This window comes from Otolemur garnettii, unplaced genomic scaffold (assembly GCF_000181295.1).
Source record: "Otolemur garnettii isolate 467f Iridium unplaced genomic scaffold, OtoGar3 scaffold00014, whole genome shotgun sequence".
NCBI classification, from domain to species: Eukaryota; Metazoa; Chordata; class Mammalia; order Primates; family Galagidae; genus Otolemur; species Otolemur garnettii.
Window position 1 is genome coordinate 15,293,169 of NW_003852409.1, and position 13,907 is coordinate 15,307,075.

At 40.9% G+C, this 13,907-nt stretch overlaps 1 protein-coding gene across 1 annotated transcript in view; it reads left to right on the plus strand.

Annotated features, from left to right (window-relative positions):
• Positions 1 to 1,747: 1,747 nt before the first annotated feature.
• Positions 1,748 to 13,907, plus strand: part of UGCG (UDP-glucose ceramide glucosyltransferase) — a 45,487-nt gene continuing 33,327 nt past the window's right edge. The window contains exon 1 of the mRNA XM_003785221.3: positions 1,748 to 2,132. Coding sequence (XP_003785269.1) covers positions 2,035 to 2,132 — 98 coding nt within the window. The 5' untranslated portion in view covers positions 1,748 to 2,034. The remainder of the gene's footprint in view (positions 2,133 to 13,907) is intronic.

Sequence of the window (13,907 nt, forward strand, 5' to 3'; positions counted from 1 at the left end):
GAACCCGCCACCTTAGGTGTATGTGGCTGGCGCCTTAGCCGCTTGAGCCACAGGCGCCGAGCCAGATACAGCACCATTTTATCTTTGACAAAGAAAAAAATGGCAATTAATTGTAAGATGGCGTTGACTGAGATGCAATCCCATTTCAGAAATGTTGCAATGTGTTAAAGTGTTTTGGAAAAGTGTGTCTTAGAATTAACTATAATAGTGACATCTGAAAGTTTCTGTTTGTAATTATTTCCATATTAGAATTCTATCCATTTTTTTATCAACCAGTAAATTTCAACAATGGAAATTTGATTTCTAAGCACTGTTCTTTCCCACTGATTTTATACCGGTAGAACAAAGGAGACTGAATCCAGGATTGGTTCTCAATACAGACATTAAATACTTCTCATTATAGTTTATCATTTAATTGTAGATTGAGGTAGCTCATTCAATCATTATTAACTATAATAAGTAACAATAATAAACTGTTCAAAATTGAATTCAATTGTGAAATCTCTCAAGAGAGCTCTTGGATTATTTAAAAAGAAATTGCTTGCAATAATAAACATTGTTTAAACAAAATAAACGAGAAACAATACAAACTTGTCCAGGCAAAAGAAACAAAAGTATTTAGTAAGAGCATCTTCCTGGCTGACTGGAAATTAGGACAAATACTAAGTTACGTTACTATCCAAAGTAACACTTCTTTCCATTTTAGAGTTGAACTGTTCACGTATGTAATAAAACTTTTCTAATAGCCACATTTTCTAAAAAAAAAAAAATTAAAGTGAAATTAATTTTATAATGTAACCTATTTATTAAATGGTTTTCTACCTGTGCAAGTGTATTGTTCACTCGCACATCTCAACTCACTCAGCCCCAAGTGGCTACCGTGTGGGACAGCCTTAGGGAACTTCAATGTCAATTGATTCTTCACATTCTGAGTTTGAACATTTTTCTTTTTCTTTTTTTTTTTTCCAACAATTTGTTTTATAATACACACGGCCTCCGCGGCGCTTAGAGATCTGTTAAAGCACAAGGAGACTATTTTACTGTCGGGTCCGTTTTGATCAAAGATCCCGCGACATAAAAAGCAACGAGCGGCGGAGGCAATGGGAAACCTTCGCGCCCAGGAAGGTGGCCTGGAGGGCCTAGCCGCTCAGATAATGCCCAGCTGGGAGGCTGTAGACACCGCGTTGGGAGTTGAGTTTCAAGACAAGCGCCGGGAGCTGCTTGGAACCCCGTGTCTTTTTCTGGGACGCCTCGAACAGTAGAGCCAGACGGAGAGAGAGCTGCCTCGGAGCCGGACGCGGGGTCTGGAGTCCCCGCCGCCGCCGCGGCCGAAGGAGCCCAGTCCCGAGCAGCAATGCTGCCCGCTCCGGGTGCCTCCGCCCGGCGAGGCTAGGTGGGCGGCTGCGGGAGCGCAGAGCTGGGGGAAAGCCCCGCCTGCGTGCAGCTGGGGAAGCTTCCCGGGGCGCGCTCGCGCGGGGGTGCACCGACGCGCGGGCGGCAGGGTGGGCGCGGAGGAGCGGGAGCCCCGCCCAGAGAGAGGAGGGCGCGGCGGAGCCCGAGGGCGGGAACTGGGCGGGGCGCGCCGGGGAGTCGGAGCGCGAGCCGCGGGTTTCCACTAGTGCGCGGAGCTGCGGTGGCCGAGCAGGGTGGCCGAGCAGGTTGGCGGAGCTGCACCGCCCGGAGCCCGGCGGAGAGGCGGCTGGGCGGCGACGTGCAGGGGCCGGCCGGCGGCCGCGAGAGTCAGGAAAGACGAGCCGAAGCTCGGGGCCGCAGCCGCCCTGACCGCGGAGCGCCGCCACCGCAGCGCCTGCAGTCGCGAGCGCGCCGGGAACTGCGCGCGGCCGAGGGCGCGCGGGCGGGGGCGCGCAGGCCCTGCCCGCCCCTTCCGTCCCCACCCTCCTCCGCCCCTTCCTCTCCCCATCTTCCTCTCGCCTCCCGCGCCCCGGCACCGGGCACCCACCCTGTCCTCCTCCTGCAGGAGCGCTGTCCGCGTTGGCGGCCGGAACGGGCCGGGCCGGGCCAGCGGGCCAGGGGATGGCGCTGCTGGACCTGGCCCTGGAGGGAATGGCCGTCTTTGGGTTCGCCCTCTTCTTGGTGCTGTGGTTGATGCATTTCATGGCCATCATCTACACGTGAGTGAGGGGCAACCGGCGGAGAGCCTCAGGGGGCCTCGGGGACAGGCAAGGATGGAAGGAAGGCACTTGGGTTTTGGAGGGGACTGGGTTCGGGTAGGGCTGGAGAAAGCTGATTCTCAGACTGTTTCCCCTATTCTGTCTCCCCTTGGACCGACTTTGGGAGGGAAAAGCGAGTGAAGGGGTCGCTGGATTGCTGGCGCTGCACGGTCAGGGGCAAGGAGACAGCTCCTACGTGTCAGACGGAAGGTTGCTCGCTTGGTTTGATTGTGTTGGGCATTCGTGTGGTTTTCTTTTTTTTCATCTGGGCCAAGATGTATGGTGCCTTGTTTTTTCTCTTGACACGGGCCACATTTCTGTTATGGTGATGATGGTTTCCACTCTTCTGGGAGCTGCTCGCAGCTACCTGGAGACCTCCGTGTTGATTTTCTTCTTCCTGGAAGAGCTCTATGCGCTTAGATAGGTGTGAAGCACCTGTCCACCTTGGAAAATATCACCAAACCTCCGACCTGGCATTAGAGCTTTGAGTCCTGTTTGTACATTTCAGTGTGATTTTCTTTCCTTTTTTCTTTTTTTCAGTTCATTTGCTGTCTTGTTTAGATTTGTACCCACCCTCCCCAATCTTCTCATTATTAAGTAAATGCGAGGCCTACTAGATACAATTCGGAGATCTTGGGCTGGAGACACGATGGTGAGCAGGACAGGCTTCCTGGCCTCGTGGAGCTTACAGTCTAGAAGGAAGAGACAGATAATAGAAATTCAAATAAGGTGGTTTCAGATAGTGATAGAGCCTGTCAATAAAATAGAACCGGGTGATGGGATGAAAGACGTGGAGTCGTAGCTAGTTTTGATATATCAATCGTTTAACTGTCTTTAAGACCAAACCTGCCTATGGAAAGAAATGAAAGAATTGTGTGATACAGCTTTTTGGCCTGTAAAAAAAGAACAGTCACAAATAGTAATCTTTCCCATCAAGTACAATAGAGTAATATGTTAATAGAGGAGAGGAAGAACTTTAAGAAATTATTACTTTTGTTTTTTTTCTTTTTTACTGCAGAAAATATATACCTTTCCTTTTGAAAATATTGCCTTTCATTAATGTGCTCCTTCCTGCTCTTAGAAAGGATGCTACTTGTGTAAGATACACTGATCTTCCTTTGAATATGAATGAAAACATGCCCCTTGGATATTATTGCTCTTAGTCTGGGGGACTTTGAACTCCAGTTTGTGAACACATTCTGGAGTTCATTTTAAGTACATGAATTCTTTAAAAAACAATATTGCTAATTTCCCCAATCATAAAAATTTTTTTTAAATGCTAGAGCAGTGATGCCACAGCCCTTTAATACAGTTCCTCCTGTTGTGGTGACCCTCACCCATAAAATTATTTTCGTTGCTAACTTCATAACTGTAATTTTGCTACTGTTATGAATCGTAATATAAATATCTGATATGCAGGATGTATTTTCGTTGTTACAAAGGGGTCGCGACCCACAGGTTGAGAACTGCTGCTCTAGAGAGAGCTTAAAGGGAAGAGAAAGGCACTCACTACATTATGATTATCTTCTGTAATTTGCTTTTAAAATTCATCTGTTTAGGCTCAGTGCCTGTGGCTCAAGTGGCTAGGGCACCAACCACATACACCTAAGGTGGTAGGTTTGAATCCAGCCTGGGCCCGCTGGACAACAATGACAGCTGCAACCAAAAATAGCCGGGCGTTGTGGTGGGTGCCTGTGGTCCCAGCTACTTGGGAGGCAGAGGCAGGAGACTCGCTTGAGCCCAGGAGTTGGAGGTTGCTGTGAGCTGTGATGCCACAGCACTCTACCCAGAGGGACAGCTTGAGGCTCTGTCTCAAAACAAAAAAAATTCATCTGTTTAATAAATGCTTACTGAGAAGGTGATTTGTTCAGGGCCTTGTTCTTGGTACTGGAAGCAAGAGCGAGGAACAGAGTAGTCCAAGGCTTCTTCGCATGGAACTGGCGTATAAATGAGTATCATCATTTTTTTCATGTCAGCAAATGTATGATCTCTACATCTGGTATTTTTGGTTTAGGAAGTACTAAGATTTGTTATTATTGATGGGCATTTAGGTTGTTCCCAGTTTATCTAGATTGCTGTGAACACTGTGATGAATTTGTATGCATACATCTTTGGGAAATGATCTCAGCTGGTATTTCTGAAAGAAGAATTATTGGGCCAGAAGTGAGGCACATTTTTACACCTTGATACATATTGCCCTATAGAAATGCTACATCTATTCATGATCCTGGTAACATAGTATGATGGCCCAAGTTCCCTGTCCTAAGTATCAGGCATTTTGCAACTTTTTGTTTTTATTTTCATTCGTTTTGAGGACTTTATATATTTATATACTAGTTACATTTACTTATAAATTATGTACTCATAATTCTTTGTCTGGGTTGCAGTCTCTTGCTGAATTCATCTTTTTGAATGAAGGATATTTTTCTGTTGTCTGTTACGTTACAATTTTTTTCCAGTCTGTTTTATGTCTTGCAGCCTTGTACACGCATTTTAGCATGGAGAAAAGTGTGTATGTGTGTTTTAGGTAGATATGTCTTTGTTTTCTCTTTTGTCTTCTGACTCTTGTATAATTTCTTCCTCATTCTCTTCAGTTAGGTTACTCTCTGTTTACTTTTAGTATTTTGAGCTGTTTCTTAAGTTTTTACTCTTTAATTCACCTGATATTTTACTTTGTTATCTGATGAGATTTAAGCCCTAATTTTAGTTTCATCTAAGTATTTAGCCACTTGTCCCAAAATCTTTTATTGAATGATTATTTTATTATTCCACTGCTTTCAAATATTATCTCTATTATAGACTAAACTCTTCTTTGTACTTGGGTTTCAAGTCTTCCAGTGCCATTTTATAGACCCATTATATTAGTTTTGTACCAGTATTTACTATTTTAATTAATGGATTTTGTTGTTGTTGTTGTTGTTGTTGTTGCTGTTTTTGACTGGGGCTTGGTTTTTGAACCCACCACCTCCGGCGTATGGGGCCAGTGCCCTACTTCTTTGAGCCACAGGCACCACTCTAATTAATGGATTTTTATTAATAGGTGAGGTGAATCTCTCCTTACTCTTCTGCAATTTTTTTTTTGTCTTTTTACACATTTTTACTTAAAGATAAACTTCAGAAACTTTTTTCCAGACTCTTACATAATCTTGTGGGGAGATTTTGATTGAAATTGTTAAATTTATGGCTCAGTTTAAAGGAAATTAACTTCTTTCCTTGTGGGACCATGATATATCACCCTCTCTCCATTATACATTCATAATGATAACATCACTCTTCTTTAATTAAAATTAACACTGCTGATGTACCCAAATATTCTGGGCATATTTCTTTAACTTGAGAAACTCCAGAGTTATTACAAATGTGTATTTTATGTATATGTGTGTGCTTAACAATAAGTAGTAAAAGTTTTTTTAAAACACTCTGTTTCAAAACTGGTTATCAGATTAAAAAACATAAGTCTGTGGACTCCTAATTACTAAATTGATTTAACATGTTTAAGTAAAGGCTGAGCACAGTGACTCACGCTGTAATCCTAACACTCTGGGAGGCAGAGGTAGGAGGATCTCTTGAGCTCCAGAGTTTGAGGTTGCTGTGAGCTACAGTGATGCTGTGCCATCATTGACAGATGATGACAGAGTGACAGGGAGATTCTGTCTCTAAGTAAATAAAATGTTGAAGTAATACAAATCGGGTAATAAAATTGCTGAGAAAAAGCATAAAACAGTAAAAAAATAACTTATTAAAAAGTTAAATATAATATATAATGGTATCTAGTTGATTTAGAGCCAATGTTTTATTGTAGTGTATCTTAAAATGAGATAAAAAGGCTAAGTATTGGGTGGCATCTGTGGTTCAGTGAGTAGGGTGCTGGCCCCATATACCAAGGTGGCGGGTTCAGACCCAGCTCCAGCCAAACTGTAACAACAACCACCAAAGGCTAAGTATTAATCTATATTTTTTTAAATGGAGCTGAATTTGATTTAATACGATACAACGAATAACTCTTCAATGAAATTATTTTTGTTCTGATTTCGCAAATGTCTTATGCTTCCTGTAAGCCCACAATTTAAAAAATTGTGATAACTTTTAAACTAGAAAACCATTATTTTCAATGTTTTGAAACCATTTCTACTCACTAGTCGTATCTGTATCCATGGCTCTACTCCTTTCCAATTTCAATATTGAACTGATGCTTAGTCATTTCATTAAATTTTATTATTTTATTTAATTTTATTGACAAGTAATGTTTGTATTAAATGTATTCATGAGGTACATAGTACTGTTTTGATACATATAATGTGTAGTGATCCGATCAGGGTAATTAACCTATCCATCATCTCAAACGTCATGTCTTTGCATTGAGAACACAATATTCTCCATCTTGCTATTTGCAATTATGTAATTTATTATTGTCATAACACATTTTAGACGGCAGATACTTGAAGGATTTCTGTCTGTTGTGTTAGCGGTAACATTTAGATTAGAATTTTTTGAAATCCAAGGGTCTTATTCTTGAGATTTTTAATTTCCTCAAAATAACTAATGATTATGGCCTCAGCAGAATTGGTTATGATCGTCATGGGGCTTTTCTTGCGAGCACTAGTATGGTTTGACAGCTCAGAACTAGTTGTTTTCTTTCCCCTTAGAGCTCTTAGGAGCCATACTGCTGGATGATGAAGGTATCTAAGCAGGATATCTTGCCTCATTCTCTGCCTCTGTTCTTTTTCTTCTTTCTCATCCTACTCCCCTAGGATTATCTTTTTACCTCTGTACATAATAGTCTAATGTTTAACATTTATCGTTTTTTATTAATTAAAGGTGCCAGGCTAGTGTGGAAACACTGGTGTTTAGATACTAACTATCCTCTAGTAAAGCAAAGGTCCCTTTCCTGGATATTTGTTTTTTAATTCTGCTTTTAATTCTGCTTTCTATAAATAAAATACTCCTAATGTCTCTAGCATAACTTTGGGGGTTTTTTTTTTTTCTAACTTCTCATTTGATTGTGCTAGGATGCATAGATTGGTATGACATTTACATACTCATTGTATCAAGAGTATTGGAATAATGCTGGGTGTGGTGGCATATACTTATAATCCTAGCACTCTAGGAGGCTGAGGCAGGAGGAATCCATGGAGGTAGGCACCTGTAGTCCCACCTACCTGGGAGGCTGAGGCAGGAGGATTTTTTTTTTTTTTTTGAGACAGAGCCTCAAGCTGTCCCCCTGGGTAGAGTGCCGTGGCATCACAGCTCACAGCAACCTCCAACTCCTGGGCTCAAGCGAGTCTCCTGCCTCTGCCTCCCAAGTAGCTGGGACCACAGGCGCCCGCCACAACGCCCGGCTATTTTTTGGTTGCAGCCGTCATTGTTGTTGGCGGGTCTGGGCTGGGGATTCGAACCCACCACCTTAGGTGTACGTGGCTGGCGCCTTAGCCGGTTGAGCTGTAGGCGCTGAGCCAGGAGGATTGTTTAAACCCAGGAGTTTGAAGTTGCCGTGAGCTAGGCTGAAGCCATGGCACTCAATCCTAGGTGACAGAGTAAGACTGTCTCAAAAAGAGAAAACAAAAGTGACAAACCACCTATTAAATACTAGTTGCGTTTTTTTTTTTTTTTTTTTTTTTTTTTTTTTTTTTTTTTTTTTTTTTGAGACAGAGCCTCAAGCTGTCCCCCTGGGTAGAGTGCCGTGGCATCACAGCTCACAGCAACCTCCAACTCCTGGGCTCAAGCGAGTCTCCTGCCTCTGCCTCCCAAGTAGCTGGGACCACAGGCGCCCGCCACAACGCCCGGCTATTTTTTGGTTGCAGCCGTCATTGTTGTTTGGCGGGTCCGGGCTGGGGATTCGAACCCGCCACCTTAGGTGTACGTGGCTGGCGCCTTAGCCGGGTGAGCTATAGGCGCCGAGCCTAGTTGCGTTTTTAATGTAAATTTTAGCATTTGGAATATTACTTTTAGACAATATGATTTTTGCCTTAAGTTCATGAATACATGGGTGTTCCTGGCCTCAGTGGAACATAAATTGAGAACTCCTCTGGGTTTAGTCCTGAGGATGTCCTTGGACTTTGGGCGAATGTTGAATAGTCAGGATCGTCACTGCACGACTATCTTTTGGTGAATGAATGAGACAGCTTAGTGATTGAGCCTCTTTAACCCAAGCCTGGGAAAATACAGAATTGTACGATAGTGCGAAGCTTTAAAGAGCTAAATGAACATTGTGATTCACTTTTAATATTCAGTGATGGTTCTATTTACTTATTCATCATCAGCCCCTTTTACTACACCTTCTTATGTACCCCAGATTACCGAAACTATCTCTACTTAAAGATATCTCTAGCTTCAGCCTTGATGCCCTTCTACTTTATATTTCTTATTGTGGCCTTATCTTTGTGGCACACTAATCTTGGATCATGTGCTTAAATCTTACCATGACTTCACATTGTGTCCAAGTTAATATTCAAACTCCTTAACAAGAGGTACGCAGCTTTTTAAGAGCTGACACATCCATTTGTTCTGATTCTTCAGCAACCTTGAATCACTGATGTTCCCCTAAATGTGCAATATACTTTCTTCAGAATTGTCTTCCATCCTTTCTTTTCCTTTTTTCTTTCTCTTCCTTTCATTTTTCCTTTCTTCCTTCCTCCTTTCTTTTCTGTTAACTCTTACTTGTTCAGATCATTGTAGACTTCAGCACCTATTGGGTTAGGTGCCCCCTCTTGTCCCTCTGTAGTACCTTGGATTTACCTTCTAAATTCTAAATGTCTGTTCCATTGTCTCTTTTCCCAATTCGACTGTAAGCTTTTGAGGGTAAGGATGATATCTTATTTATTGTTTATCTCTACTGTCTGCTGGGCATTCATTCAGTTATTACTTGTTGAATGAGGGATCTTTGAATTTTTTCCCAATAGCAATAGTAGAGTTTTACTCATTTGTTAATTCAGTCTCTATTTGAGCTCATTGTGGTTTGAGATAGATGGTCAGAATTTGGGATGTTTTCAGTGCCCATTGACTTTAATGAAATTAATTGGACCAAATGGAATCTTTACCTTGCTATTTCTGACCAATTGCAGGTAAAAGTAGAAACAGGGCTATATCAATAATTTGTTTATAGATTCTTTGTTAAATCATTCCCCCTCCCCCATTTTCTGAAGGTAATGCCTGTCTTGCCACAAATAACCTTTATACTTAGATCTGTCTTTTGTGGAATGCACAGACTCAGGGCTATCCTGAGTTGGTTGACTTTTCTTCCCTCCACTTCTTCCCTCTGCAGAATTTGATTTTATACCCAAAATAGTCTAAACATTAAACTCAGCTTTAAAAGGGTAGCTTTAGGGAATTATGTAGAAGAGGAATAGTGGCATTCTCATTAGTTTCCATTTGACGTGAAAAGTTTGGATTTTGAATTTATGGTATGTTTGAGGATGTTAGGTATTTTTTAGCACTACCTGATGGGTCTGTATTTTTCTGCCAGGTGCCTTTCTTAGTTGCTGTCAGCAAAATAACATGTTCTATTCATTTTTATATGCCAGGGCTAACTCAGTTGTCACCAGAGGGTTAGTGAACTTGAGTTCTGTTGTTGTCCTGGTTTGGGAAATTAGTAAAAATAGAAATTAGTACTCCTGTTTTCTGTGGTGGTAGAATCCTTTATATTCTATAGTTATGGTATGTAATTTACCATACTCCCTTGCCTGGTGGAACTAGTTTGTTTGTTTGTTTTTTCCATAAAGCTAATTCATTATTAGTTATTTTGCCGTCTCTGAGGAATCTTGTATTAGGCAAGTTAAGGTTATACTGAGAAGCTGTGCTTTGTGTCGCCAATGAAGCCCATTTTTGATGCAGTATCATTTTTGAAATAATAAGTGCTACGTGTAGAAAGAGCCATGACACACACGGATCATAAACACACCTTAATGGCCTTTCAGAGCACAATCATGAGTAACAACAACAGTAACAAAGGTCTTTAGTCATTGGAAATTGCTGGCGTGGACCATGTGAAGTAGGGAACGTGCTGATATAGCAATCAGCCTAATTTTACATGAAATATTAACAAGCTTGGTGGCATGGAGCAAAGGAGAGGAATTCCTAGAATCAGATAAATTGGTTCAACTGAATCACACAGCACAACTGTAAAAACAACAAGATCAAGGGCTGTTAAGCAAAGTGAACTTTGCCCTTGTGAAATCTGTATTCTTCCTGAGAAGCCTTGAATGAAATTCTTCTGCCTCATTTGTGAAGAGCCAGTGTCAAGGTTGCTGCAGAGGCTGCTAACAGCTGACTGAAGGGCAGGGAGCATCACCCACCCCCTTGCTTAGCATTTCACCTGTCTCCAAGGGGTTTCCCCGGGTACCTTCTCCTAAAACCGAATTAGAATACAAAACTGTAAAATCATTAAAAGGGATATAAACTGTTAAATCAAAAACTGTTGGGGAGGGTGAGACTGAAAGATGGGAAGGATAAAACAAGCTAAAATGATGAAAAAGATAGTCACTGTTTTAGACCACCGGGATGGTAGGAAATAAAAATCAACTAAGTTCATGTAAGACCATCCGATGAGTTCAAAGGTTGAAAACTCTTGTGCAGAGAGGCCATTAGGATTTATTAGACTAAAAAAGCTAAAAAGTCCAGCAGAACCCCTGAATACTTCTTACTATCACTTGGAGTTCTTTGACGTGTTCCCCAGTAGATGTCCTTCTAGCTTACAGTGGAAAGCAGGACCCTGAAGGGCTCTCTCTCTTTTGATTTTGGACTTGAGGTAGGTCTGAGTCACTCTGAGAAGCACCCAGATGGGACTTGCTGTGATTACCTCCCTTCTTGGCCTTGTTGGTGGCATTGCCATAATTACACAAATGCTATTGTTCGATGGAGAGGGATTTTAGCTCCTGATTTAAATTTAAATTTAAAAATAATTCCTTGGGAAAATGATACAAGTATTAAAATTTTACTATTCTTTCTCCCCCAAAATTGCCTGTTTAAGTTTCAAGATCTTTTTTTTTCATTAACAATGAAACAAATCAAAACTGAAGCCACATAGGAATTCCATTCCTTTTATATCGCAGTGCATTCTTGAAAATGCAATAAAATCAAATTTCTGAAAAATTAAATGAACACATGTTGGAGGGGATATTTTATTTCAAGAGCACTAAAAATATTGTTCAAATCCCAAATTATGGCTTATACTGGTCCTCATGCCTGGGTTATGCTGCCACCAGGTGACAGCTTTCCAGGTATTAGGGGCTATGGGGAGTGGGGTGAGAAGGCTGCCTTGTGTAGCCTTTGCTCTGGGGACTGTGCCAGACACAGGAATATAATGGTCAGCAAAACAGAATAGAGTCTCTTCTGGAATCCCTGGAAACATCTTCATACTAGAAGGTGGTATTGCTTGGATTACATAGTAGCTGGTAGTTACTTTGTTATATTGTATCTGCTACCAAGTGGAAATAATCCTGCCCTTGCCTTTCTCACTGTCTCCCTCTACCACAGAGCAGTGAAAGGCGATTTTTGTGAGGACAGAGGAAATAAAAGAAGCCAGGACTTTTTGACGGGTTATGGGAGTGGGGAGGAGAGTCAGGGCTATGCAGCATCTCTGCCCGGCTGAGAGCCCATCTAGTAATTTCAGAGGAGAGCTTAGCTTAAAAAAAAAAAACAAAAAACAATAGGGCATTTTTAATTAATAATTAGTGGCATTTAATGTTTCTTTCATACTTACATTGTTTTTACACTTTGAGATGATGTCTGTAGAACTTTAAATGTATTCCTAAATATTAGATGTAATTTTAACTTTCACCTAAATATTGGACATACAGTGGAACCTCCATAGTTGACCACCTCCTCAAATTGACCTGATTTTCATTGACTGGACATGTATGTATCAGCACGGTAGGCTAGTTCCTTATGTTGACCACTTTGTATGTTGACCAGTTTGTTATAGTACCTTGGGTGGTCGGTCACCTTACAGAGGTTCTACTGTAATGTTTTTTAAATTTCAGAATATTACCAGAGTATGCAAGTTTTGGTTACATAGTTTGCTTGTATAGATTGAGTTGGAGTTATAAGGGTGCCCCCCCCCCCAGATCTTGTGCGTTACACCCATTAGGTGTGGATTTACCGTTCCTGGCTTCTCCCCTCTGACTTGCTTTATTTTTGTTTCATTTTATTTCTATATGTGCACAGAAGTGTTGATTGCTTAGTTCCAGTTTAGTATTGAGTGCCTGTAGGGACTGATTTTTTTCCATTTTTACGATACTCATTTAGAATGGTCTCCATTTCCATCCAGGTTGTTACAAAAGATACTTGATCACCATTTGTTTATGGCTGAGTGTATGTAGACACATGCTACGTTTTATGAATCCATTCATGTATTGCTGGGCACTTGGGTTTATTCCATATCTTTGCAGTTATGAATTGTTCTGCTATAAATATTTGAGTGCATGTGTCTTTTTGATAAAATGACTTTTTTTCTTTTGGGTAAATACCTTGTAGTGAGTGGGATTGCTGGATCAAATAGTAGGTGTACTTTTATATGAGTTCTTTGAGGTATCTTCAAGTGTTGTTTTAGAACTTTTTGGTAAGAGCCGTTTTCTCTGAAGTTAGGTGATCTCTCATTGTGGCTTTGATTTGCATTTCCCTAGTGATTAGAGACATTGAGCTTTTTTAAATGTATTTGTTGGTCGTTAGTCTATCTTCCTTTGCCGAGTTTCTGCTCCTGTCTTTTGCCCACTTTTTGACAGAGTTGTTTGATTATTTTTTTTTGCTGATTTGCTTGAGTTCTTTGTAGATTTTGGTTGTCAGCCCTTTATCAGATGCATAGCGTGCAAATATTTTCTCCCATTCTGTAGGTTGGCTGTTTGTTCTATTGATTATGTCCTTGTATGTAGCCAGTGCAACCTATGCAATAAGAACAAATCAGGAACTCATTTTGCCAGACTTTAGACTATACTGTACAGGTACAGTGACCAAAACAGCATGGTACTGGCACAAAAAATAGAGACATAGACCTGTGGACCAGAACAGAGAACTTAGATAAGAAACCAACTTCATATTGCCATCTGATATTTGACAAAGCAGACAAACACATACACTGGGAGAAAGAATCCCTGTTCAATAAATAGTGCTGGGAAAATTGGATAGCCACACGCAGAAGATTGAAATAAGATCCACACCTCTCACCACTCACAAAAATTAATTCCTGAGAGATAAAAGACTTAAACCTAAGGCATGAAATTATAAAAATGGTCTAGGCAAAGAATTTATGAAGACGACCCCAATTGGAGCAGCAACAAAAATAAATAAATGGGACCTGATCAAATTAAAAGGTTCCACTATAATTTAAACTGCATTAGATGTGTTCCTGGCCATATTGTGACTTATCTTGTTTTAACTATAATTGGAGGCTTTTAATGATTCTCTTTCCCTCTTTTAATCTTAGTAATCTGATTATTAAAGTTTTGGTTTTAAGTTTTAAAAAAAACCCAACATAATGGCCTAATATAAATATAAATGAAAGAGACTATTTTAAATATATGAATTTCCAGTTCTTCCATTTTGGTGTATAAAACTCATCAGTGTTTGACATTTCTAAATCTGATCAGAACTGTAGTAATTGAGAGAAGTTCCATTTGATAGAAAACTTCCTTAACATTGGCAGATTTTTGTTGTTGTTGTTGCAGTTTTGGCTGGGGCTGGGTTTGAACCTGCCACCTCTGGTATATGGGGCCAGCACCCTACTCCTTGAGCCATAGGTGCCAC